Source organism: Amblyomma mixtum, chromosome 2 (genome assembly GCF_055824585.1).
Source record: "Amblyomma mixtum isolate Tamu chromosome 2, ASM5582458v1, whole genome shotgun sequence".
NCBI lineage: Eukaryota > Metazoa > Arthropoda > Arachnida > Ixodida > Ixodidae > Amblyomma > Amblyomma mixtum.
The window spans coordinates 59,456,361-59,481,388 of NC_143013.1; the positions used below are offsets into that span (position 1 = coordinate 59,456,361).

The 25,028-nt window shown below is 46.7% G+C and overlaps 1 protein-coding gene and 1 long non-coding RNA gene across 2 annotated transcripts in view; both read right to left on the reverse strand.

The window, feature by feature from the left end:
- Positions 1 to 1,872: 1,872 nt before the first annotated feature.
- The window catches only part of LOC149359453 (uncharacterized), a 222,881-nt gene continuing 199,725 nt past the window's right edge, over positions 1,873 to 25,028 (reverse strand). Inside the window, exon 4 of the long non-coding RNA XR_016288273.1 lies at positions 1,873 to 2,084. This is a non-coding gene — a long non-coding RNA (uncharacterized LOC149359453). The remainder of the gene's footprint in view (positions 2,085 to 25,028) is intronic.
- LOC149359454 (uncharacterized) lies at positions 19,420 to 21,154 on the reverse strand. Its single transcript, XM_089569052.1, has 2 exons — positions 20,898 to 21,154; positions 19,420 to 19,984 (listed from the first exon to the last, which is right to left on the reverse strand). Exons 1-2 carry the CDS (start codon positions 21,152 to 21,154, stop codon positions 19,420 to 19,422), a joined length of 822 nt encoding a protein of 273 aa, XP_089425178.1.

The window sequence follows — 25,028 nt, forward strand, 5'->3', positions numbered from 1 at the left end:
TTGTTTGTGAGGTTTAACGCACCAAACCGACTCAGGCTATGAGGGACGCCGTAGTGGAGGGCTGCGGATAATTTCTACCACCCGGGGTTCTTTAACGCGCACTGACATCACACACTCCACTGGTCTCTAGCATTGCACCTCCATCGAAATGTGACCGCTGCGGCCGGGATCAAACCTGTTTCTCTTTGGGTCAGCAGCCGAGCACCATAACCCCCGAGCCACCTCAACGGCTGCTAAAAAAATTGTTAAACAAATATGATATTGGCAAGCCATAGAACTTTATTGAAGAAGCGTAGCTTGTTGGGCCAGTTGGTGCATGGTAAGAGGAAACCAGCGGAAAGGACGCGTTCACAAGGAGGAGAAGTACACAGGACAACGCTAGATAGCGTTGTCCTGTGTACTCTCTTGCTTACATTGGTCTTACATTATTTTGTGCATATAAATTTTTAACCTCCCGTTCTGCCTTTCATGTTTGGACCCAAAATATGCGCGGAAACTCCTCCCCTAATGATTCGCATTGCAATATACGCAGTAAGTAGGAGGTTACTAATGTGGTCCCCATTAAGTATTACGCTTACCTCTTCCCAACTGAACCCTCTGAAGCGTCTATTAAATCTGTTTTAGAATGCAGCAGAACGGCTGCGCCACAATCTCTGACACCCTGCCTGACTGTCATTCTCTCAAATCGTTGCGGAGAAATATGGCGGCTGCGCAGACCATGAACATATATTCTTCAACATTAACGTAGTCTTCCTAAACGCACTTGGTATACAATAGGTGCATTACTGCTTACGTTTGGACGTAATACATGCATTTTTTGCGATCTATGAGGGCAATTTACAGGTATAAAAATAAAAAAGAAAGCAGCTAAGACACCCTGAGAAGTGTGCTTTGGAGCTAAGCTTCCCGTGAAAAGCGGTGTCAGTCCAATGGCGATGAATTAATGAAGAATGAATACACGAACAAGTAATGCGTAAGTGTGGGTTTAAAGCAATAAAGCATAATTCTATGCACTAAATATTAACTATTCCGGTGTGCCAAGTAGATAGCCGGTTAATTTACTTTGAGAACGCCTCCAGGTTACGATGTTGTAGGCAATGGGATTATTTTCTGCTGCGGATTTTATATTTTCTTTGACAAGCCTTGAACTTACTGGCGCTTAGTTATAACCGGTCATTTATTACAGAGGCACAATGCATCCCTCTGATGCAAACTTGACCAGGGAAACATTACAAGTTACGGTTGGTTTATGGGGTTTAACGTCCCAAAGCGACTCAGGCTATGAGAGACGCCGTAGAGGAGGGCTCCGGAAATTTCGACCACCTGGGGTTCTTTAACGTGCACTGACATCGCACAGTACACGGGCCTCTAGAATTTTTCCTCCAAAGAAATTCAACCGCGGCGGCCGGGATCGAACCAGCGTCTTTCGAGACATTACAAGTTATGAAGACAGCGTTTTCGCAGAGGTAGTCGCTGGCGCAAGAGAGATAGGAATCGATTCAACAAGAAGTGGTAGAACCTGCTGTTCCTACCGTAACTGCCTAGCGCTAGGATGTATCTCTCAACATCGGTGAACATCGGTTAAGAACTTCACACAGATTAGTTCCCAAGCCGCACATGTAATCAGCCTAGTATTGCAAATGGATGGTTTTTACTCTGGTCCTTTGCTGGACCGGCCATTTCCAATACGTTTCCACTATTGGCCCGACTACCTGTGCAGCTTGGGTGTCTGGTTGCTGTCCTGCAGCGTTCGTTGCGATGCCGACAGCGATCAGGGTTGCCTGCGGAAGATGTTTAAGCGGATTTGTATTTATTCTAAGGTGCAGTACGATGAAATTCAGCCTTTCACGTGATCCTCGCCTTGTGTCCGCCGTCACCACAGCGCTCCCCATGAACGAGCCGTTCCAGGAGCCGTCCTCGGTCGCCCCGGATCACAGGCCATGCGGCTTCTGGACGGGCTCGACCGCCATGGCAGCAGATGCGTCCCTGGCCTCGCCTCGCTTCGTGAGGGACGCCCGAGAACGGCGGCCCCCTTTGGTCCTCATTGGCTCCGAGTGGGCTCAGCGATTACGCCGATGCCAGACCTGAGAAACAGAGGGAACTGGTAAGGAGCCGATGCAAATTCCGCGGTTTTCTCCAAGCAAAATATGTGCGCCGTCAAGAGACACATGTGTGCATAAAGAATACGTTTTCACATGTCACTTTTTATTCTCGCTGCTTCTAAAACACCCAAATAAATATCACGGGCTGGACATAAGCTTCTGCCGTTGGGGAAATGAATCAAAGCCTCAAAAAAAAGTAATGAGCTCAAAGTCTAAGGACAGTGTACACACGGCACCAGCCCACAGGAGAACATGATGACAAATGCGATGTATGAATCTCTTCAACTCCATCTGAGTGCCTAAGCGGTGGCGTGTACCAAGGCGGTAAAAGACAGGCAGCCAGAATATGCTAAGCACAGCATGTAACTAAAATAGGGGCTCCTTCGTGGCACCAGAAGCGGAAGGTCGACTGAGTGCACGGTCTCCGAGCTAAATAATGAAAGCAAAATCCACAACCTAAGGCGGCGCACATCGCGGGTTACGTATGTATAAGTTTATAATATACCCATACTTTTTGTTTGTCTCAATCTTCACAACATACCATAACGTGGCCACTGCACTACATCAGCAGGCAGTGCAATCCTTTTAAGCAAGTATGCGCTTACATGCAGTTGAACAGGGCTTTTAAATGTGATCTTGCGCCGGTCTTACTCTCCTCTCTGTCACATGATTTTTCGTGGCCAGTTGCAAGTCGCTAAATCAACATTTCTGCGTAAGAACATGGACAACATGATGTTAAAGAACTTTTCTCGAAAAGGCAATGAAAATGGCCTCAGCGAGCTAAGACCTACAATTGGTCGGGTATTGCAAGCATTGCAATGCGACGGCAGGCCAATTCCGGTAACGTCCAGGAATAATCAGAGAACTGAATCCCCAGATTCAAAGGACACCGGCCTCATCAGTAGATGCTCCATGCCTCTTTCCACAGATCCATGGAACGCACCAAGTGCACGCTCCACACAGGCTACTTAGGGAATTGAAATTCTTAACCTTCAGTGCCCATGACTTTATCTCTCCTCTCCGTAAGGCGCCAAGTCCGCTTAAGCGGTTCTGGGGGACACTGGTAAAGACACTCCTAAAGTGGCGAATGTTCTTAAGGGATTACGATCATCATCCTTTACCGGCTCGATCTGTGGTTATGATGCAGAGGAAGGACGCTCTTTTCCTTTCCCTCCTTCTGATTCAATGAAGCGCGAGAACTAAGGCGCTCTTCGCTGGCGCAACAAGGAGCGGCAGGAAATCCAGCTGTCCCCGGCAGCGCCCCCGTGCGGCCGCAAATTCGCTCGCGGTCTTATGCAAAAAAGCGTTGCGGAGCGCAAAGTTGCGACCGCACGTATGTATGTATATATACTCCGCAGGCCACCCACGCAGCGGTGGCGCTCACAGCTTCCCACACTTGCAAAACCCGCTGCACAAGTAACGACCCAGTGCATTTCCCTAGCCATAAGGAGCGTGTTTCGCAAAACATTCTCCTGCCCGTCGCCGCCACCCTTCTTCCGCCGCGTGTTCGCGTTTAGCGTGCAGTCGCCCCGGCTACACGCAACCGCGTTTCCCCACTGAGCATATTTTTGCCATTACTGCGTCGACCCGACCGAAAAGGGGGGTGAGAGAAAGGCGGGCGTTGAGACCGGCTAGCGATGCCCATTTTGCGTATAGACAGAGCTAAAGTGGCGCCGAAATGGGGAGACGACGTTCTGTTTATTTTCGCCACATCTTCCTCGTCATTTGTGCGCTTCTACTTCTGTAATCTCTCTTTCTGTGTTTAGGTTTCCTTCCATCGCTAGCCCCCCCGGTCTCGCCTCTTCTGTACAGCGGAGGTCTGAAAGCGAAAGCGAACGAGAACCTCGCGCTAGGCCTAATGACGCGTCGCAACGCTTCCAGTCCTCTTCGTCTTCTTCTTCGCTCTTCGTCCTGTTCCCCTGCGCCAAGCATTTTTATTTATTCAGGTACGGAGACGCTAGCCCTTTTGTAGGATACGCGGTGGTGTTGGTAATGGGCGCAGCTCTCTTTCTCTCTTTCCTCGGGACGCTGTTATCGACAGCAAACGGAGCTAAAGCGTGTGGCAGAAAACCTAAATGGAACAAGCCATCTGTGCTATCTCGAATCCCTTCCCTCACCTCTTTCTTCCTGTTCAGGCGAGGAAAGCCGCTGCGAGGTAGGACTCTGAGCAGTGGCGGAAAAGACCGCCCCCCCCCCCCCCCCCCACCGCACCGTCACAGCGCAAAATGTGCACGAAAGATTAAGAGAAAAATATAAAAATACAGCCCGTCGCAAACAAACTGGCTCATATACAAACGCCTTTGCACCATTCTGCTTTCACTTTTTTTTTCTTTGCCTTTTGGATTCGTGAAAGGCGACAAGACTTGGCGCGCGCAAATTGGCCGCGCGAGGACTTAGCGCTCGTTTTACTTTTCGCGCGATTCTCTTCTTACCCGCAGGTTATTCCGCTTCGCAGTTGCCGCGTCTCGAGACGGATTATGCGCCCGCAAGAAGTGGGGCGCATAGCGGTATCCACCGACTGTACGTCTCTACAGCGTGCTCTTTTCGCGGAAACATGCTACTCAGCATAGCACGATGGTGTAACGAAGCCATTTTACGTAACTGCGAAGCGAAGGATTCGTGCTGGTGCACTTGTTTGAGCACCTGTGCGAATTTTCTTATTTGTGCACCAATTTTTCGTTTCTTGTTTTTTACGAATGGCTTCAAGCTATGGCTCCCAAATGGTTTTCTAATGCCTTACGAGCTATGCCGGCGACGAACGGGAGCTTGGCGTTCGTGTGGCTATACGTCGACGCTGCCTGTTGATGGTTCCACTGAATGCTATTCGAGTGCTGTTTGAGTGTTGTTTGAGTGCACTCTGAGTTTGCACTCCTGTGCCAGCTGCCGTCACCTACTTTACCTATTGCCACACATTCACAGTACAACGTTAACAGAGCACCGAGCTCACGCCATGATCCCCGTAAACAAAACAGTGAGAAGAGCGCAGCTTACTTATAAAGGACAGAAAGAAACAAAATTCAACTCAGCCGCCTATTCCTACTATTATCAAATTTCCAACAAATCAAAAGTTGCTTCCGAACGGGTGCAAGGAGTGATCGTTCTGTTAACTGACCTCAACGGACCGCTGCGTTACTCGATACGCACTTTCAAAAGCTTACTTGCAATTCCAAAGATTTCGTCGGGCTTAACCGTCCATGGCAGATTCTCTAAATCCAAAAATCTTGCTAGGCCAGCATGCCATATGTCCATTTTATGGTATTTAGGTGGAAGCAACGTCCGCTAATCACCTCACAGTCTCCTATCACCACCAGCAAGGCCTTGACATGGGCGCAGCCTACCCGTAGCAGCGTGCATACGAATGCGCATGTGCAGTGGCTGCAATGCCGAGCACTGTGCATGGCGAAGGTGGGTAACTTAACGCGCTCTCTTTTTTCAAAACAGAAGTAAAGTTTTGTTCCTGGTTTAATTTGTTCAATCGCCGTTCGAATTAAGAAGAAAATCTGCTCACGTAAGATGGCCAGGTGACAGGTGAATTCAATGGGAATCGTTGAGAGGGTTTTTTTGCTGATAATGATGATCATTATAACAACTTGTCTGATCCCTTGTCTGGAAGCAACGATCGCTTGCCGACAAAGTAAACTGCATGAAACGGAACAAAAGCTGCCACTCTTTTAATGGGCTCATATTAATGAGCTCGTCTCCCAGACCACGATAAACAATTCTAGAGTTGAGTCTCGTGATTTCCACTCACTCCAAAATCCTTAATCACATGCATAATCACGGCAATCCAGCGCCGGCTTACCGAAACAGTGCCTGCGTGTGCGGGTGACGCTCCAGATAGGTGAGACCAGAGCAGCGCTGATCACTACTCTGCACACACCTACGCTCCCGATCCCTTACGCTCCGTAGTAACGCGACCTCTCACGGTCAGAGCAACCCTCCCAATGCCTCGCGCTTGGCATCGGTAAACAAAAAAATCCCGTAAAAGAAATGCACTCAACAACTCGGAATCCGTAAATGTCGTCAGGGGAGTCGAGGAGAGAGTGCAGTGCGGGAAAAAACAACGCACCTCGAGGGAGAGAGTTCTCCCTTCTCCTAGGCGCGCGCTTTCATCCCCATCCCCACTTCCCTTCCAGCCCATTTTCCCCTGTCCGATGCCTCTGCACCAAAGCGCGGGCGTAACCCGATTAGCTCGTTTCCTGCAGCTAATTACGCAATTAGCCCGCGTTCTCTTCCCGCGCAATGCTCCGCAAGAGATCGCCGCCTTTCTTTTTGCTTTTCTGCGCTTCCTTTATGCTATTTTTCACCGGCAGTGCACGCGACAGTACACACACACACGAGAGTCGGGCACAGCCGTGGCACTGTGCAGTTCGATACGCGGCGCGTACGTGGATGACCACGTGTGTCGAACGCTGTCGAGCCTCATTCCCTTTATACTTTATCCCTCTGCTGTTACTTTCAACGCTTTAAAGCCATATATAGTGTAACTGAGTTAATCCGAACGATATGCAGTGCGTAACGATTGGAAAACTGCTATTGATGAGATTGTGCCCTAAAGGAATAAAGAGGCTGCGACTGCAATTTCGCGCCCTATAAAACCTGAGAACACGCCGTTACTAAAACGCAGTTATTAAACGCCGTTATATTTTCATGAGCCTCCTCTCTCAGCTGCTTAATACTTCAGTTTGAAAGAAACCACAAGATAGCCTTCATTGATAGGGCTGCTCCTTTTTTTGTCGAAGGTGCCTCTCCAAACCCGGCACTGTGCTCCATATTAAAACGGCAGTCATGACGCTAGGGGATCGCAAAAAGAGCACTGGTCACTAACTATTTATGCGTCATAACCACCGTGGTCATAAGTCAGGATTTTTAATGCGAAAGCATGGCGAGGCCCAGCGGCAACGAAAACCGGTGGCGGCGATGGCCAGCTCTTGTACGTCGTCCCAAAAATCCCAGATATCGTCACCAAGCTGTGCACAGAGGAGAGCTCCGTGCTCCTTTATTGAGCATAGGCGGTTTCGTTGTGGCGTAACTGTGACTGTGACTGCGTCCTTGACTGTGTGACTGCGACTGTGACTGTGTCTTCACTGTGTGACTGTGACTGTGCCCTTGACTGTGCGACTGTGACTTCGGTTTTGTCTTCTTTTGTTTTAATTATGTTTTTATTTTTCTGATTTTTTTTTTTGTGGCCGGCACTCAGTGCTTTGTTAGACTATTACTGTGACCATGACTTTTCAGTGACTTCGTTTTTCTCTTTTTTTTATAATTATTTACTCCGTGGACTGCACGTTGTGCTTTGGCTGTCTGCCTGCGACTAACTTTTACTGTGATGAGCCTTTTGTTTTCTCTTCTTCTGGGTTTTTTTTCACTGCTCTGTTTTTCGCTCAATTTTTTTTTCTTCCTTGGAACATTTGGTTCTTTTTCATTTATTTTGAATTGGCGGTAAGCCTGGCAAAGCTTTGCTGCTCCAAGCATCCTCTCTCTTTCTTTTATTTTTTTCTTTTTTGAGAGGATAAATAAAAGGGTAAAAAGGGAATTGGCCACTAAACGTTCAGACTGCGAGGCGAGCACGTAGTCTGTAGGCCAGAAAGCTGCGCTGCTTCATTGCGAATAAAGGTGTGCATAGTATGAGTAGTAGAGTGATCAAGGCTTCCGTATGGAAACGGAAACGTCTTCGTCTTCGTATTAACAGCAACCTTTGGTCGGCCTTCTTTCCCTTAAATATCTGAGCATAGTATATGCGTTGCCTTACGACCATGTGCTAATCAGGACGTGTGTCATTAGAAAGGTTGTGAACAATTAATAAGAAAAATAAGAAAAATAAATTAAAAAATGATTTTCGCCTTCAAATCACGTAAGTAGCCTTAAGTGCTCTCCTTAATTTCTTTCTCATCTTTGTCTGACCTTCATGCGCGCATTAACTTTGCGCTGTTGGTTTAAGAAAACGTGCACAACATAAGCCTTTCTCAGAAATGCTCCTGGGCTGTTCGATATCGAGGTAATAACATTATTTCGTACTTGTATAGTTACGCGTGCTGAGTATTCATTTCCCTTTGAAATTATTCACTGAGCGCCAGTTTTATTCGCTTTCGTCCTTCTTTCGCGCTGAAGCAGAAAAATACCTCTAAAATAAACAAAGTTCAAACTCTTAAAAAGTGACTTTTACTCTCAGTTCCGAGTTTCGAGCTTTTTTCGTAGATTCATGTGTTAATAAATTCCACTGCGCGCTTCATGACAGCTTTTGACGCCTACCTACGAAAACGACCTAAATGAAGGAAACAAAATCTATGCTGAAAAGTCACGGTCCAGAGGTTAGGCACAGATTTTTCTGGCCTTGGCAGAAACAAAAATGCGATCTAAACCGATTTAGGACCACAAACGTCCTCCAGGGTTGAGGTGTTACGACAGCTCGCAATGAAAGTTGGAAGCATTTCATTCGCATTCCCGAATTCCAGTTTTCTCGGGTAGCAAGCGAGGGATTTGATGGCTGCTATCTTTCGGAGTTGCTTCTAAACTCAAAACATCATCTCTGTGGCCGGTCTTTGAGCAAAGCATCTTAGGATGCGAAGCTAGCGCATTGCATTCGATACATTGAATGGTAAAGAAATCTTCAGCCCATCATACTGTCTCAAGCCGGCAGTCTTCCACGTCAGAGATAAAGAAACCAAGTTTAAAAAATGAACCTAATAACCTCACTACCGGCGCGCAAAGTGACGATATGGCCGTTACCACTGTCGTAAGCCTAACGCAAATCGCTCCCGCACTCGTTTATCTAGACTTCCATGTCATTCTACTTACAAAAAAAAAAGGTGAAAAAGCGCCGCTGCAGCGATAAGCGCCAAGCACTTTCCTCGGCTAAACATGCGGAGAAGAGACTGAAAAGTGTTTCATGGAGCGTCTGTGCACCATTAAATCACACTGTAGTAACGAGCGATAGCACTTTTTAAAACAAAGAAGGCACAGTATGCAGTTAAAATGAAATGGGTTTAAATCTACCGTTTCTCAACATTTGTTTAACCTCTCTGTACGCAACGCTGTATTCTCTTTATCCAAAGAGAACTGCGTTCTCGAGAATTTTCCTATTGCAGCGGTGCCATGTACAACAAAAATATACTCGCACAATTCAGCGCTGAAGAGCGTATACTTAAAAAAACATAAAAAAATAACCAAAACTTCCCTTTTAAACCATACATGCTTCTACGCATCGTCTTCTCGGTATCTGTGCACGTAATATTTTTCGTTATGACATGATAATGAGCTTGAGGTTCTGACTTAACGAATTATTTTGCGTACTCGTAGTTACATTATCAGATATCGCGTGCGACAACGCTTGAAGCGAAGGTTTAAAAAGCACGAAAACCCTCAACCATAAATCTTCTCGACGCATAACGAAAAAGAAATCTGAAATGCATAGAAATACAACAAAAACTACATCTCTCAACTACAAAAAACGTCCAAATCCACACATTGACTCAGCAAACGTGACCACCAGTGGTCTTACTTTTTCTCGAAACACGAACAAAGCTCAGAAAATTTTTGCCATAAAAAAGGTCAATTTTTCGAATGCAAGAGTAGCCAGGAGGCTACACCCATAAACGTGAAACGCTTCGAAGGGTTTCAGTGGCTTTAAAATTGCGCGTGGAAGCACACAATAAAAAAAAGAGCCGCTACAAATATGTAAGCCGAATCAATATGAGTAGCTCGTCTATTGTAGTGTTCTTTTTTATTTCCGCTTTGTTACGCTGACAATAAAAAGGACGCTAGGGCGTTACGCACCAAAACTGTTCTTAGTCTTCCATTTCCTGGCATAGGAAGCGAAGCACAGAAATGAACGCAAGAAAATAGAAATCAAGTCGGTGCAGGCAACCGTCACAGATGTGTTTCATACCTGCTTCTTCGAGTGACGCCACGCAAACCACAATAAGCATCACTAAGCATACGTGCAGCGTGGGGAACTGTAACTATTACACGCGTCATTTTGAGCTCTCTGCGCGGGAGAGGAGACCGGCCATTCGGAAAACCGCGGACGCCGACGGGGCCGCCTTCCTACCCCCCCCCCCCCCCCCCCCCTCCCCCTTCCCCCTTCCTTCGGTCTGGAACTCGACACAACGCCTTCTTCGGCCATGGTACGTGCCTACCTGCCCTGATGTGGATGCGGAGGTTGGTGCCGCTTCCCGGCTTCTCCAGATCGGTATAGCACGCCCATGCATGGCTGCTTCTTTTATGAGACCGTTCTTGTTCAGCGGAGCATTCCGCAGTTCGCGAGCTTTTACCTGTCTTTCTTTTTCTCCTCTCCGCGGCGGCTGGAATGCGATCGATTGCTCTTGTTTCCCGGGCTCCGCGCGCTTTGTGATCCCGTTGCTGAGACAAAAGCCCCCGGCTACAACCGCACTTGCACGTGTCTGCCCGTTTTTATAGTGCCTTACCGTTGCCAGGTTGCCGCCTGGCCTAGAGCGTGGTTCTTGGGCTAGTTTCCGCATGGGATGAACAGCGAGATTTGCAGCCCTAAACGGATACTGCGCCAAAAACGGAGACGCTCGGCATACCTGCCTGCGAGGCTCAAGGGCATACGCGTTCTGGTTTTCCGCCTCTGAGACATTAAGCCCTTGACTTACAGGATTAAGCGCTTCCAGGTGACCGCAAAGATTGCACGCGCACGGCAGATAAGTTTTGATTGTAACATGGTGGTTCCTTAAGAATCAAGCAGTAGTTTAGGTATTCAAGCACGCAAAGAAAAATCTCTGTGGTACTACGTGCGCTATAAGGCTGTTGATAACTTCATGCTGCCAAAAGCCTTGAGCCCGGGCAAAAAAGCGCTCAGGCTAAGCGCCCCATGACGACGTTGATGCGCACACCGGTAAACCTGCATTTCCGTCATGTACGAGATTTTGAATCGTCTTGATAAGAGATGGCACGTAGTACTAGCGCTAACAGACACAAGTGAAGAAAGGAGCGACAGCAAAAACACTGCGTCACGTAAGCTGTTTTCACCGGCCATGTCCCATACGTGTCAATATTATGTATGCTTTGAGCCAGGATCAAGTATGCAGAATAACTAACCAATTTCGCTTGGACACGAACCTGCAGTAAGCCACAGCTACTAGTAGTAGAGAAGTATGTTGTGAGGGAAGGGGAAGGGTACAGCAGCAAATTCCTGAAAAGCTTCAGGACGTATTCAGGTTGCCTCAGTCGTAAGCCAGTTTCAAGGAAAAGCGCCGCATTTCTCCTCAGGCACGTATATAACGTGATAGCTGTCGCCACAGAACAAATATTTCAAAAACTAGGAGCAGCGACTGTGGAGCCCGTGGTTCTGGCACAAATTAACAAATATAATCTCTTTTAAGTGAGTCAGCAAGGGCTTCATAAATCATCATGCCGACTATTCCAGTGCATGCACAACCTCTGCTGCGCTATGCAATCACATGCGCGCAGGTACACGTGTCGGGCACTCTGGCTTATATTCGTGTGCAATAGAGATATACACTTAACAGTGGCGTGTACCAACTCCAGTTGGAGAAAATGTTGCGTAAGTCGTCTTCACTCAAAACTACAGCTCTGTTCTGGCATACTTTTCATAGAAACGCGTGGAGTATGCTGGATAATGGGATCTTTTTTTGCGCTGAAAAGTCGGTGTACCTATTTAAATGTTTTCCTTTTTCTACGCAGTGTGTGGTCGCTTCCTAAAGAGTATTGTGCTTTTGTCGGGCATTACACGAAAGCAGCGATAAGCCGGCATTGCCACTAAAAGCCCATTGATTACATGGGCCGTTTATTCATTTTATAAAGCATTTAAATTATGTATTAACTATAACACAAAATCTATTTGTTTTTCCAATTTGTTCACGTAATTTCCTGTAGATCTTGTTCTTTATATTTATTTTATTTTTTTATTGATACAAAATACGCCTAAAGGCTCTCAAGAGGGCATTACAAAGGGAGGGGGAAGTACAGGAAATTGATCAAAGAAAACAAAACCACCAATATAAAACAACAAAACCACAAATAAAACACTTAGCATGACATAAATAAGCAAAAGAATCAAAAGTATGGCAGCGCGGCAAAGAGTGAAAATTACTACAGTATTAAAATTATACAAACAGAACAGTAATGCAAGAATCATTTTAGTAACATACCCTGCAAAAAAGGAAGCCATGAAAAAATAAAAGGACAATGTACGTAGAGAGTTAAGCAGTAGTTATTGAAGATATTAGATTAAAATTTTTATCAGCATCAGTGGTGGTTCCGATATGTGAAGGCAGAGTGTTCCAGTCAGATATTGTGCGTGGTAAGAATGAATGCGCATAGTTAAATGTGAAACTCCTAAGTTTAAAGCGATGATCGCGGCGGTCAAAAATCGAAGGAGGAAAAGAAAAAAAGTCGTTTTGAAGTGATGGATGATGATACAGTTTATGAAAAAGTGATAGTCGTGCAATTTTGCGGCGGAGACATAAATCATTAAGACCGGCGTGTTTCTTCAAGGCTGTGATGCTGGTATTACGTGAATAATCGTTGTAAATAAAACGAACTGCGCGATTCTGCAATGATTCAATATTATAAAATATAAGCACTGCTTGCTCATCCGTTTATTTTGTCCTTTAAAATAACCCCCTTTAGACCCTACATCTGTCCGCAGACATTACCATTTCGAATGCATTTATTGTGTTGTTTTGTAGACTGTACAGAATCGAATTTTGCCCGGCACCTCAAGGCAACGGCGAAACTTCGATTCTGTTTATGCGTGCTTGAGTGCATACCTGCGTGTGTGTGTGGGCGCCAAAATTTTGTTTTAGCCCCGAAACACGGTCCTCTTTAACAATGGCAGCGCTTGCCCGGATGCTTCAGTGCCGCCTCCACCAACACTTTTGCTTTCAGAGTTCAGCAACGGATGCAAGCTAGCCCAACTTGACTTGAGCACTCCCCTCCGGCATTTCATATCTAACAAAAATTGGCATGCTTTTATCTCACTGCCGAGGTTTAATGCAGTTGATAAAAATATATTGGTGGAACTTTCTTCATATAAGCAGGCCGCCTTCCCTATCGCTTCCTTTGGGTAGCCTCCTCAGGCAACGAAGGGCTGGATAGCAACGCTTCTACAGCGCATGAGGTTCCTTTTTCTTTTTTTTTTTTGCCTTTTTGTAAATGCCCAGTTTTTGTGAGTAGGTAGAAACCGTTGCCGATAACAAACGGCTTCATGTTGCAGGCATTAGTTTCTCCTACTTTGCTTTTCCTTGTGTTTCTTTCTGCTTTTAGGGGTTTTTTTTTTTTAAGTAAGCCTCTTACGCCCGGCATCCGGTTTAGATAACATGTGAAGAGTGGAGCTGTAAGAACTATAATCTTTTTTTTTTATTTTTGCGCTTTTCCTATGCTGGCCAGAGGATTGCCAGCCGTTATATGAATTCCAGTTGGAAACCCTTTGGCCAGCGTTATCTCTTTAAAGCTGCCAAGCTGCCCAAGGTATCGATTCTTCTTGAATTTCGAAGCCTACGCCTGAACACAATAGGATATTTATGTAACGCTTTGTATTACACGTTTCTCCAAAATTTACTTTTTATTGTTGTTACAGAATCATGAAATAGAGGTCTTGGCATCTGAGCAAAGTTGTGCTTGTAGGAGCTCGACTGCTGCGAGCATAATTTTTCTTTCAGGGCTTAAAATATAGCTGACGAAACATGTCTTGATAAGAGGCGTAAAAGTTCTTCTTTTCCTTCAACGGACGTGAGCACAAAACATAAGCAAATTTTCAGAGGTGGAAAAAACTAAATACGGAAACTTTAAAGCTCATGAACAAAACAACCCCGTTAGAAAGAAGGACAAACCCATATTCGGTTTGTGCGAACAAATGAGTGCGCACTCGTGTGCTTAAAAACTAAGTTTCGTTATTTTTACGCAAAAGGACTAAGTCGGGGTGGTAGGTCCATAATCTTAAGGTTCATGATACTAAAACAAATGTGCGAAGCAGCACTATTAATAGAGGATAAACTGAAAAGCAGTGCAGGGGATGAGGACACTGAAATTCAACTCGAGCGCCGACTAAGTGCTTTCTTTTTATTTAGAGAGACCATAATATATGGCAGAGCTGAGTCGTTTGCATATTGCTACAGGCAAGGGTTCTGCGAAATGGATTCATTACTCGTAGCAAGACATGGCAGCGTACATATCGAATGCATCCCAAAGGCTCAAGAAGGTCGCAAGGAAGGCACGCGTTTGCTTACTTTCCAGAAGCGATTGGCAGCTTTTTCGAGAATATGACTGGAAAGGTATACATTTAGTTTCGGTGGGACAATTGCAACGCGAAATGATTGAGAAAACCGTGAAGTACCTTATGAAGTGGGCAGAGGTTGTCATGCGACACTGAGAGCCAAAGTTTGAAGATTCGAATTGAAATTATAACTCTCTTACAAATAATTAAATGAGCAGTCACCGTGAATAAAACTTGCAGCCTGATTTTTAACAGCTTCTCGTTGGTTAACGAGATAAGTTGGATTTGGGTACTAGATTGGAGATGTATATCTACCTCAAAAAGGTCAGGTTGATAAGCGAGTCATTTTACGGGCTGTGGTGCACGTTGTAGGAGTGATTTTAGACATTCAAGAGATCTCTTTGCAGGTGACTTGCCGTTAGAAGTATGTGTACGCTAGAAAGCTTGATTCCTAAAGTCACGCTTAGGTGCCTAAAATAACTCTTGAAGTTCAACGATGGAGTTCCCGGTAGTCTAACGAAATGTGATGACGTGGTGGTGATAGTGCATCCGGACAAGTCTGAATTTGTTAGGATTTAGTTTCATGAACCATCGGTCACAACATTCTTGAACGTGATTTAGATCATTCTGAGGAGCTGCATAGGAGGATGTCAGCCACTGTGTGAACAATGACGCAGTAACCGGCAGAAATATGAACTTTACATGTTGGACGCCTTGGTAAATCATCAGTGTAGATTACGAACAAAACTAGGCAGAGACTATAAGCGCTGTGAGGTGCCTGATGCAACAGCAAATCGGTAAATTTTCGGTTGCTGGCGAAAACAACACTACGAGCTGCCTACGAGGACGGTAGGGTGTCAAATGTGCTGCTCTAGCTTGAGCGGTAAACCTGCTTGCGGTGCGGTGCCGAAGGCTTTTACTAAATCTAATGAAATGACATCAGTTTGGATATTACGCTGGAGATTATAGCGGAGGCCGGGAATTAAAAGTGCGAGCTGGATTTCGCAAGGAAAGCTATTGTGGATTCCCTATTGTGAAGGATGAAAAAAAAATGCAAGTCTCCAAAATGTGCTTGATTAATTCAGAGTAAATTTTGCATTCCTTCCTTTTACAAGGTACGCCGGTTAGAGATATAGGGCGATAATTAAGGGGAGACTGTTGCCTCATTTGTACTCTGTAATGACGTTCCTCACTTTCTTCTCATTGTCAGGCTGCGGGTAGCAGGTCTCTGCGTAAACAAAAACGGCATCATCTTTCTCGAATTTTTCGGTGCAAAACGTAGATGTCTGCTGCAGTGAATTCCCAATAAAGCAAACCATATTTTTTTTATATTTTTTTACTTCAGACGTATGTGCGAGGCATGACTGATCGCGGGATATTTACTTGCGCTCTGTCATTTTTGTGAAGGAAAGACCACAGGGGAACCGAATCCACTCCGGTGAAACATACAGAAGCTCAGACGACCAGTGTGCAAACTATATTCCCTTTACTTTGTGCTCTTTTTCATATTTCAACACATCTTTTGCCTTTAACTGTGCGCATCACGCATGTCATCCATCGGGCACCAACCATATTCATCTGCAGCGCTCTTGCCATCCTATTTATTCTTTTTCCGGGTTCTTTTGGGCTGTAGTAATAAATAACGAGTAACCTGCAAGCCAGCGCAGCATTCTCGCCCAGTCCCAGTGGCCCATACGCTCATAGCACTCGGTTCACCCGACCGCACACGCCACATTCTCGGGAGCAACCCCTCGCCCTGCCCCCGGGGTCGCATTCCTATTCCTAGGCAGGCGTACGCGGGAATTTAGCGTAAGACTTGCTTCGAGGGAGGGACTGTGACATCTCTGTCATGGCCCTGCTTATCCTTAACACCTCTTTATCAAAGAGGCATCTGAAACAGGAACTCGGCATTGAAGGCAGTAGTATTCATGGAACAACAGGCCTCAGTGTGGGGGTGGCGGGGGTGAAAAACTAATATTCAAAGAGAGTTTGAGGGTCAAAAAACCCTGCTGCATGGTCGGTATCCTTAGTCCGGGACACCGCACGACGAGGCCCCGTCTCGCGCCCGCTTTACTAGAGCCCTGAGACTCCAGTGTAGAGCAGTTGAGGAGGGCAGTCTCCCATGCCTCTCGGGTGGGGGTGGGGGAAGGGGGAAGGTGAGGATTCTGAGTATATGCCCACACCATGTGAAAGATATCGCAGACCTCTCCACAGTGCGGGCAGCGCCCATCTGTGTTCGGATCGAAGTGTTTTGCTATAGCAGGACAGAGAAGAGTTCCTGTCTGCAGGCGCCGCAGAGTTCGCTCCTCCGCCTTACTCAGCCCCTTGGCAGGTACTGAGTAGAGACGGTGGCTGTCGCAATAATGAATTAGGATTTCGCGGAACTGCAGAAGCGGTTTATGAGCTTCTGAGCCAGGAGAGCTAGGATGAGGAGCCCGGTGTGTGAGCGCTCGGGCGGCCGCATCAGCGGCCTCATTGCTTCCTAGACCCTGGTGGCCAGGAGCCCAGATCCCTTTTGTGCGAGTTGAATCGGCGGGAGCGCGTCTTAGAATTTGGGAGGCAAGAGGTGATATTTCGCCTGCAAGATAATGTTCACAGGCCCGGCGAGAGTCTGTGATAACCGTTCTCGATTTTGGATCGGCGGCAGCGAGAGCTATTGCGACTTCCTCCGCTTGTGTTGAATTTGGGGCCCGAAAAGATAGCCCATCGACATTCATTCCCCGGTGGACTACGGCAGCCGTGAAGAATCCCGTGGGCGACGGCCCTGTGATGTCCGCGTAGTAGACGCCCTCTTTATGTCCATACTGCCTCTCAAGCGTGCGAACCCGCGCTTGTCGTCTGCCTTCATGTGAAGCCATGTCCATGTTACGCGGGAGCGGAGCGACCAAGAGCATGTGGCGCCACAGCACCAGGATGTTCTCCGTCCCCTCTGGTATGCATGTGTGTTGGATGTGTAAGCGGTTTAGCAGGCGGCGCCCAGGAACCGTCTGCGATATCCGCGTATATTGGTTCACGAGGTGGGCCTCCCGCAACTCCTGATAGGAGTTTACCACTCCCAACGCCTTCAGTTTGACGTTGGAGGTAGTCACCGGGAGGTGCAGTGCTCGCTTTGTTGCCTTCCTGATGATGGCGTCAATGCGCTCGTCTTGTTGTTTGGTGGTGCGTAGGTATGGCACGGCGTAGAGGATCCGGCTGGTCACGAAGGCATGGGCGAGCCGTCGCGCGTCCCTGCCCCGCAGACCACACCACTTGTTCCTGCATATAGGCCCTCGAAACCTTTTTAAGGTATTCAGCTTGAATGCACGACCAACTGCGTCCGCAATTGTGCGCGTAACCCTCTCCCCTGCTCAAATCTAAGACAACCGCAATTACATGTGCACTTTCCTCAACATTCAATATTTCAGTTGTGCATGTCGAAAGAATTTATGAGCGCCTAAGATGTACATACTAGCGTGCTTCTTATGCAGCGGTGTGTTGTACTGAAAAGCCAGTGAGTGAATGAGTGAGTGAGTGAGTGAGTGAGTGAGTGAGTGAGTGAGTGAGTGAGTGAGTGAGTGAGTGTGAGTGAGTGAGTGAGTGAGTGAGTGAGTGAGTGAGTGAGTGAGTGAGTGAGTGAGTGAGTGAGTGAGTGAGTGAGTGACTGAGTGACTGAGTGAGTGAGTGAGTGAGTGAGTGAGTGAGTGAGTGAGTGAGTGAGTGAGTGAGTGAGTGAGTGAGTGAGTGAGTGAGTGAGTGAGTGAGTGAGTGAGTGAACATTTATTAAAGAGGAAAGTGACAGGAATATTTACCGTTACGCTTGTTGCGTAAATCACGAAAGTCAGCGAGAGCTCCCATAAATGTTTTTTTTTAGTTTCTTCCCATCTTTCCCCTCCCTCGATTCCTTTCTTCTCGGCTTAAAGGCCCCCACTTCTCGACTACGTCAGTGGTCTTACTTGTTTTACTAGAAAATTCTCTGAGTTACACCCAAAAATCTCTACTCCCGCGGCAGTTAAGAAAATCGAGTAATTTAAAAAATACAGAAAAAATTATTTAGATTATTTGCAAACTAACGATAATTTCTTCTACTGCAAATTTTACTCCTGGAATTCACGAAAGAAGAGAGAAATTACCCGAATGAACCATAAATGGGCAACGACAAGCGTTCTAGAGGCGTTTAGAAGCATGTGCGGCGTCTTTCGACCGCGCGTAGCACCCGATGAAGACTGCGCGGTTCATGCATCGAGTAGTCACGGCTTGAGGCGTTAGCGCGTCCGAAGACGACGATGGCAGCATAAGGCGCATGCATGGGGGAGGGGGGGGGGGGGGGATAGGGCAACGGCAGTAAGTGTCAGGGGAGGCTTGACAGTAAGCTGAGATGTTGCAAGCTTATAGTATCAAACAAATTTGCTCTGTTCAGCATGAAAACAATACTAAAAGAATTAATGTCACCGTAGTTTTCATCCAAATAAGTAAATAGTTACGATGAAACACGCGAATAGTGGACATTCATAAATACTCGATCCGAAAACATAAGTTAGTCAGAATGCTTGTATTAACCGCGTAGCTTTCCTCCAGGAGGTGTTTCTAGCCGACGAAACTGGCCAACAAGTTGAGCCATAAATTGCGAACTGAGGTGGCTTTTTTGTTCCTTCCCGGGTTTATTTTTTTTACTGCACGTATGGCTTATGTGGTAGATGCAAAAAATAAATTAAAACATCTGTAAGAAAGTTTCTCGAGAAGTCTTGGCTTTCTGGCTGTCTCGTGTGCCGCGGTATCGCTTCCTCTCAGCAGAAGTTTATGCGCTGACTACGTCCTAGTGACTGTCCCGTTCTGCTCCATGGCTTTGACGCTCAATGAAGGAACACATAGCAAAGAGCTCTTACCTAACTTTTACAGTAGTCCCTCATGCACAGAATGCGCTGCAGGCACCGCATTACGCTAAACGTTTCCATCATCGTTTATGCGACGGGTTTGCCGGCCTTTCTGGTTGCTTGTTCCTAGCGACAGCCATAATGGAGTCTGGTAAGGCAACAGACATGCCGCCTTAACCAGGTGGTTGTCTGGTCCACGACGTTTTATATCAGACAGTAGCGTCACTGTGCGGCTGGTGAACTCTTTACGCAGGCTGGCCACCGTGCGCTACGCGTCTTGCTCGGCTCCTCCGCCTTTGTCTTCGTCAGCATCTTTGGTCACTCCTAGGTGCGTGCTGTTACGGTTGCTGTCCGAAGCATTGACCTCCGAAGACCGCGTAAAGTTGCTTGTCCTGGCAACTCTTTCAGTGCTTACGAACACTGAGGTCGAAGAGTTGCGCACCTCGAGCGTTGTCTGTTGTGTTGCGTTTGGAACCAGTTTGAGCGTCGTTATTGGCGTCGCAGACGACTTATGCGTTTCTGACGACACGGACATTACTGGGTCGCTTGAAGATGTCCCCGCTGCCGAATGGTTCCCCGAAGCGATTCGCGTCGCGGATCGCGAACGGTTCACTGGCTGTCTCCATCTGCCCTCGAGGTCATCGTCGTAAAGGTTCTCCGCGCCAGGAAGAAGCGTGGGCTTCGCGCTACGCTTTGTCCGGCCCGGGTGCTCTATATTTGAGATGGGTCTGTGCGTCAGGAGCAGCAGCACGGCGTCTTGAGTTGCATCGTCGACTCTGGGCGCAGGGCCCATGGTCTCCAAGGTTTCAGGTGGCTCGGACTCCGTGGGGATCCTGCACACAAAGTCCGAGGTCAGGGTTGTAAGAAAACCAGAACGATCATTGAAATTTTGATTCAGTGGGCGTGTCTTCGAGGATTTCTTGTAAGAATGCGAAACATAACTGCAACTGCGTATAAGACTAGGCGGGCACCTCGACAAATGTAGTGATTTGCTCATGGTCACCCTGGCTATCACACTCATTGCAAAACATAAAGATTATTAATTGTTCCATCATTCCGGAAGAAGGCTTCCTCTCGAAACACTGAGAGTGGCTGGAAGTCAAACAGAAGGCATGTTTCTATGCTGTCTTCGTTATTTGGCACCACTGTTCCTTATGCGTCCATTCAAACTTACTTCTGCACATTCCTTCCTGAATCTTCAGCAATGGGCTCACCTGAATTCGCGGTCACCTTGTTCTTAAGGTTAAAGATGGAGCATGAGCTCCTATGCCTCGGTCCACACATGCACCCCTGACAATAATTCATGGAATGTGGCTGCACACTCAGACAGTCCAATTCAGAAACAGAACTGGAAGCAAGAGGGAGTGTGTAAGCAACGCCTCCTACGCATACCAGTTGGCCCAGCAGCGTCGCAAAGACAAAATTTTTTCTGGCTCGCCGCATCCCGTGAAAATTTCTCTGGGCCCTACGTAATCGTGTGTGCCCTCCTAGTCAGCACAGTGCATGGTCAGCACGTGAACGTTGGAACTTTCGCTCATTGCATACGCCGCTTACTATAGGAAAAGTTCCTAATATTATGCAGCTTATCATACATACACATTTTACATCTATAAGTGTAAAATTTACTTTCGAGAATAACACTGTAGGTGTATACTGTATGCGCGGCGCCTCTGCATTTAGAATGCCCACTGCTTCGGAAATCCTCGAGGCCGAATAAAACCATCTGCAGAAACAGCTAGCACGTACCTGCTAGACTTGGATCCCCTGTCAGCGATGGCTGCCATGAGGCGATGGTACTCCGTCTTGAGCATGTCGTTCCGCCGCACAGTGTAGGCGAGCACGCCGGCGCAGAAGAGCACGGCCAGCGTGAGCATGGCCCCCACCGCGTACAGACTTCCATGTGAGAAGAAGACGGTCTCGGCCTGCGCCTCCTGCTGCAGTTGCTGCTGTTCGGCGTGGATGGCCTCCACGCTGCGGCCACCGACCTGCTCTTGACGCCTCATAGGTGACCTTCTGCCATCGGGAGCTGGATCGCCTCGGCCGCTGCCAGCTTTCTCACCGGCGCCACCTTCTCAAGAGACGGCTCTCCTCACTGCCTCGCGCACCGCCCTTGGCCGGCGCGTTGCCGCCCGAAACAAAATATAGCGTGGAGCCCGTCACTGGTGGAACGCCGCCATGTTGGGTGAGCGCGCCGGACCCAATCGGTGGTCGCGCGCAGTGTCGCGCAAAGTGATGCTGATGCTGATGAAGAAGATCTCGATGGCGATAACAAGGGGGTATATAAGAAGGCATGTGAGGAAGCTCTCGCCGAGTTATTCAGATTGAACCGCGTTTTACTGGAACTGTACTCCTTGCGAAAGGGGTCTTCTTTCGGTCCTAACAAGTTACAGGTGCGACTTTATGCTCATTTACGTCACCAAATTGTATAAGGGTAACTATTTCCTCAGTAAAGACATCAAGGACACCTTCTAAAAACTATTTCTTCAACTAATCAGCAAAGCTCATCGACCACGAGAAATGTTGACGCTATATAAATTGCACTAACTACATGACCTGCGGCAGAGTCGCACAGGCGAAGTACTTATTCACGACCATCTAAAACCTGCTTGCGAGTTGTCTACTTGTCATGCATCGTTCGAACAACTGCACATCACGACACAATAAATACTGACTGATAGTGATTACTGCTTACAATGTCTATGTGCCTTTACCGCTTCCTTAACTATTACAGCGTGTTTTCCTTTTTGGCGTCTTCGCTTCAAGACAGATAACGGCTAAGCATAACAGTAAGGTCTTTTCTTCCTAACGCCGGGCTCGGCGTTTGATTAAATCACTCCTTTTTTTTTCGTGAAAATGCAGAAGTTGTAAGTAGTTTTGTACCCTCTGTCTTACAACAACGAGGCTGACGCGAACGACCAGAGCTATTACGGCAGAAAGAGAACTGTAGGAAGGACCATGGTTCCGTAGAAATAGATCTATTTATGGCTATCCATAGTTGGTTTCTTGGTTCAGCCTTTAAGTGAGCAGATAAACAAGGTACTATGCATGCCGAAAGCCCAGACCGAAGCCAAATGCCTAATACGCGATTTTGGTTACGAGTCCTACATTTGCCCGCCCTGCTCAGCGGCTCAGCAATGTCCTGCAGTGGGAAGCATGGCTTTTATTTCGCTAGCGCTATGTCTTGAAATACTGCCTGAAAAATCCGCAGAAAGAGAAAGAAAAGAACGAAGCTAAAAGCAAGTAGTCAGTGGAAGAGACCTCCTCCTCCGCTGTGCGCACACGGGTGAAAGTCGAACAAAAAAAAAGGAGAAACGAAGAGAGAAAGAAGGTAATCGGGGTATCAAACCGAGGGGCAGAGAGCAGCGCAGTCGCGACCTATCGGCTAAACCTGGACAGCTTACAAACAAAAGCCATCCATGAGCAGCTTTCGGGGCGTCGACTGATTCGGCAGTGCTCCCAAGACTCTGTGTTGTGTTAGCAAAAGGTTCACACGGGAGTGAAGTGTACGGCTCAGCCCTTACTAGTCGACAGTAAATGCATAGAAGGAGACTACAATACACCAAGGCTAAAGTAGCTGAAAAGAAATGCGTTCGGAAAGTAAGTTTTCCGAACGTCTGCGTTACTCTATCAAGCCCTAGTCACCACCAATCTTATAGTTGTAAATTAACGGTTGATACCTTTCACAATATTATGTCTAAGCTACAGAGACCAGGAAGCCCCACATCCACAGGCATCCCCGCATCCCTCGCATCCGCATGGGATCCATAGTCCCCATTACCAGAAATAAAATAAACACGGTTCATTTGTATACAATTCTGGTTGTCTAGGTAATTCTTTAACAGGGCGAAAACGCGTGGTTGAGCGATACACGTACAAACGTTTGACCGTTAGTTTGCTAGCGGAAATTACGCACCTCCTCAAAACAACCTGGAACCAGAAATATGATTTTATTTGAGACACGCTGAAAAAGTTAAATCTAACATAAAGAAATCTTAATCGACTTCAACGGTGTTAATTCATTGGCGTTCATAGTAGCCGCCGAGGACTCAGTTTTCATTCTATAGGACTGCAACTTAAGCAGTTTTATTCATAAGTCCTAAGAAAGACCTGTGAAGCGAGGTAAAAATTTTCATACTTATTTAGTATTGCCTCATCAGTAATTTAAGAACCTAATTCATGCATTGTTGTAGAATCGCATAGGTCATTATCAGTGGTAAAGCGCGAAACTGACGGGAGAAAAAGGAGAAGACTAGAAATATGATCGCTTCCTGCGTCGTCTTCTACATTTTGCTTCCTTCTGTTTCGCGCTGTGTAACCCACAATGAACTGTTATTACGAACTCGCCCAGGTATCCAATTTTCTTCAGAAGCTTACATACGCTGAGACGTTTTTCAAGAAACAGAAGCGTAGTACCAAGCAAGCGAAAGAAATAATTCACCCAGTCCTTAACATTGTTGAGTGAGTTGTTCAACTCAGCCAGAGCTCAGCTGTGCTGAGCTCAGCTTGGTGACAAGTCACGAACCATCAATCATTTTTATTAACCGCGCAAAGACAACTTTTGGGCAGCAGTTAAACTGCGTCGTCTGGAGGCTAAGAATCGACTTCATCGTCCTCGCCTGTTATAGGCGTGCAGTGCAGTCTCGGGTTAAGGGTACGATGAATATGGTAGCACCATGTGTGATTAAGAAGACTCCTCGCGAAAATTTCTGCAAAGCAGACACTCGGATGAATCGAAAGCAGCAAGCCTGCAGTGCCATGCAATGCAAAGCATGGCACTGCACGGCACGGAGCATGGCACGGAGAGGTCAGCGCGTACTCCTGCACCAAGATAATCTAGAATAAGCTCTCGCTGTAAAAAGACATTAATGCTTCTTCACCTTTCAGTGTCTCCTGTTGCCGCACTGATTTGTGGAACCCAAACTGCTGCACGAACTGCAAAATTTCAGGCCGACTAAATGGGAGTTTCGGGATAACGTGAAGATCGCAACGAAGATGGCAACGAAGAATTCCGAGGAAGAAATCCCCAGCACATGTTTTCTCTTTCGACCGTTCTTGCTGAACGCGGCAGTGCGAAGTTCTTCAGGCTCCATCCTTCACTTACCCTCAAGGCTATTTACCTACGCGGCAATATCAACCAGAAAAAAGTGTACCTTAAAACGCGCATTTTTGTGCTTTTGCATCTCGCGAAAACTTTTCCTCAGCAAACTCATTTTTTGAGAACCTTGAACGCAAATACCATTTATGGTAGTTGCCTTTCTTAACATATTGAGAAAAAAATTGAGAGATGCTCTGACACACAGCGCAGTATACAAATTAAAAACCACGATTGTTCTCATGCGTGCAATAAAGGCGCTAACAACCTCTCATTCATAAGTCGTCTAGAGGAAGAAAAAAATGTAAGTTTGTACTTGAAGGAATGAGTCTAGAATGGAACTGCTCTAAATTTACTCATGGAGCTGCACACTCGCAGTATCGTCAGCGAGAAAGAACAGACAGTGTTTTCATTTTTATGATTAGAGTTGGCACGCACTGGATAATAGATGCTGTGGTTCTTAGAAAAAACAGTCCACGATGGTCACAAAAAGTAGGGCGAACTGCTCCTCAGAAACATGAATAACAGTCAGGCATGCACCAGCACTACAATAAGAAAAGTGCCACAAAGTTGTGCATTTGGCTGCAGTTAAGAGATCAAAATGACAATGAAAATGATAATTCCGGTGTAAAATGAGACACAAAATTTTGCTGTTCTATATTATGCGGCTTGAGGTAGCACCTGAAAACGCGTAATGCAAGTAATTAAACGCTATCAAATGTGAGTTGAAAGTACCAATAGCATATGGGAAGAAAACGAATCATAGATGTCACAGGTGTTCAGAC

What these genes read in the sequence shown, in the direction of transcription:
- LOC149359454 (XM_089569052.1), bottom strand. Translation starts at nt 21,154, where the DNA reads ATGAGGCGTCAAGAGCAGGTCGGTGGCCGCAGCGTGGAGGCCATCCAC. An exon ending in AGGGGATCCAAGTCTAGCAG is followed by an intron (nt 19,985 to 20,897) that starts GTACGTGCTAGC and finishes CTTTGTGTGCAG; the next exon opens with GATCCCCACGGAGTCCGAGC.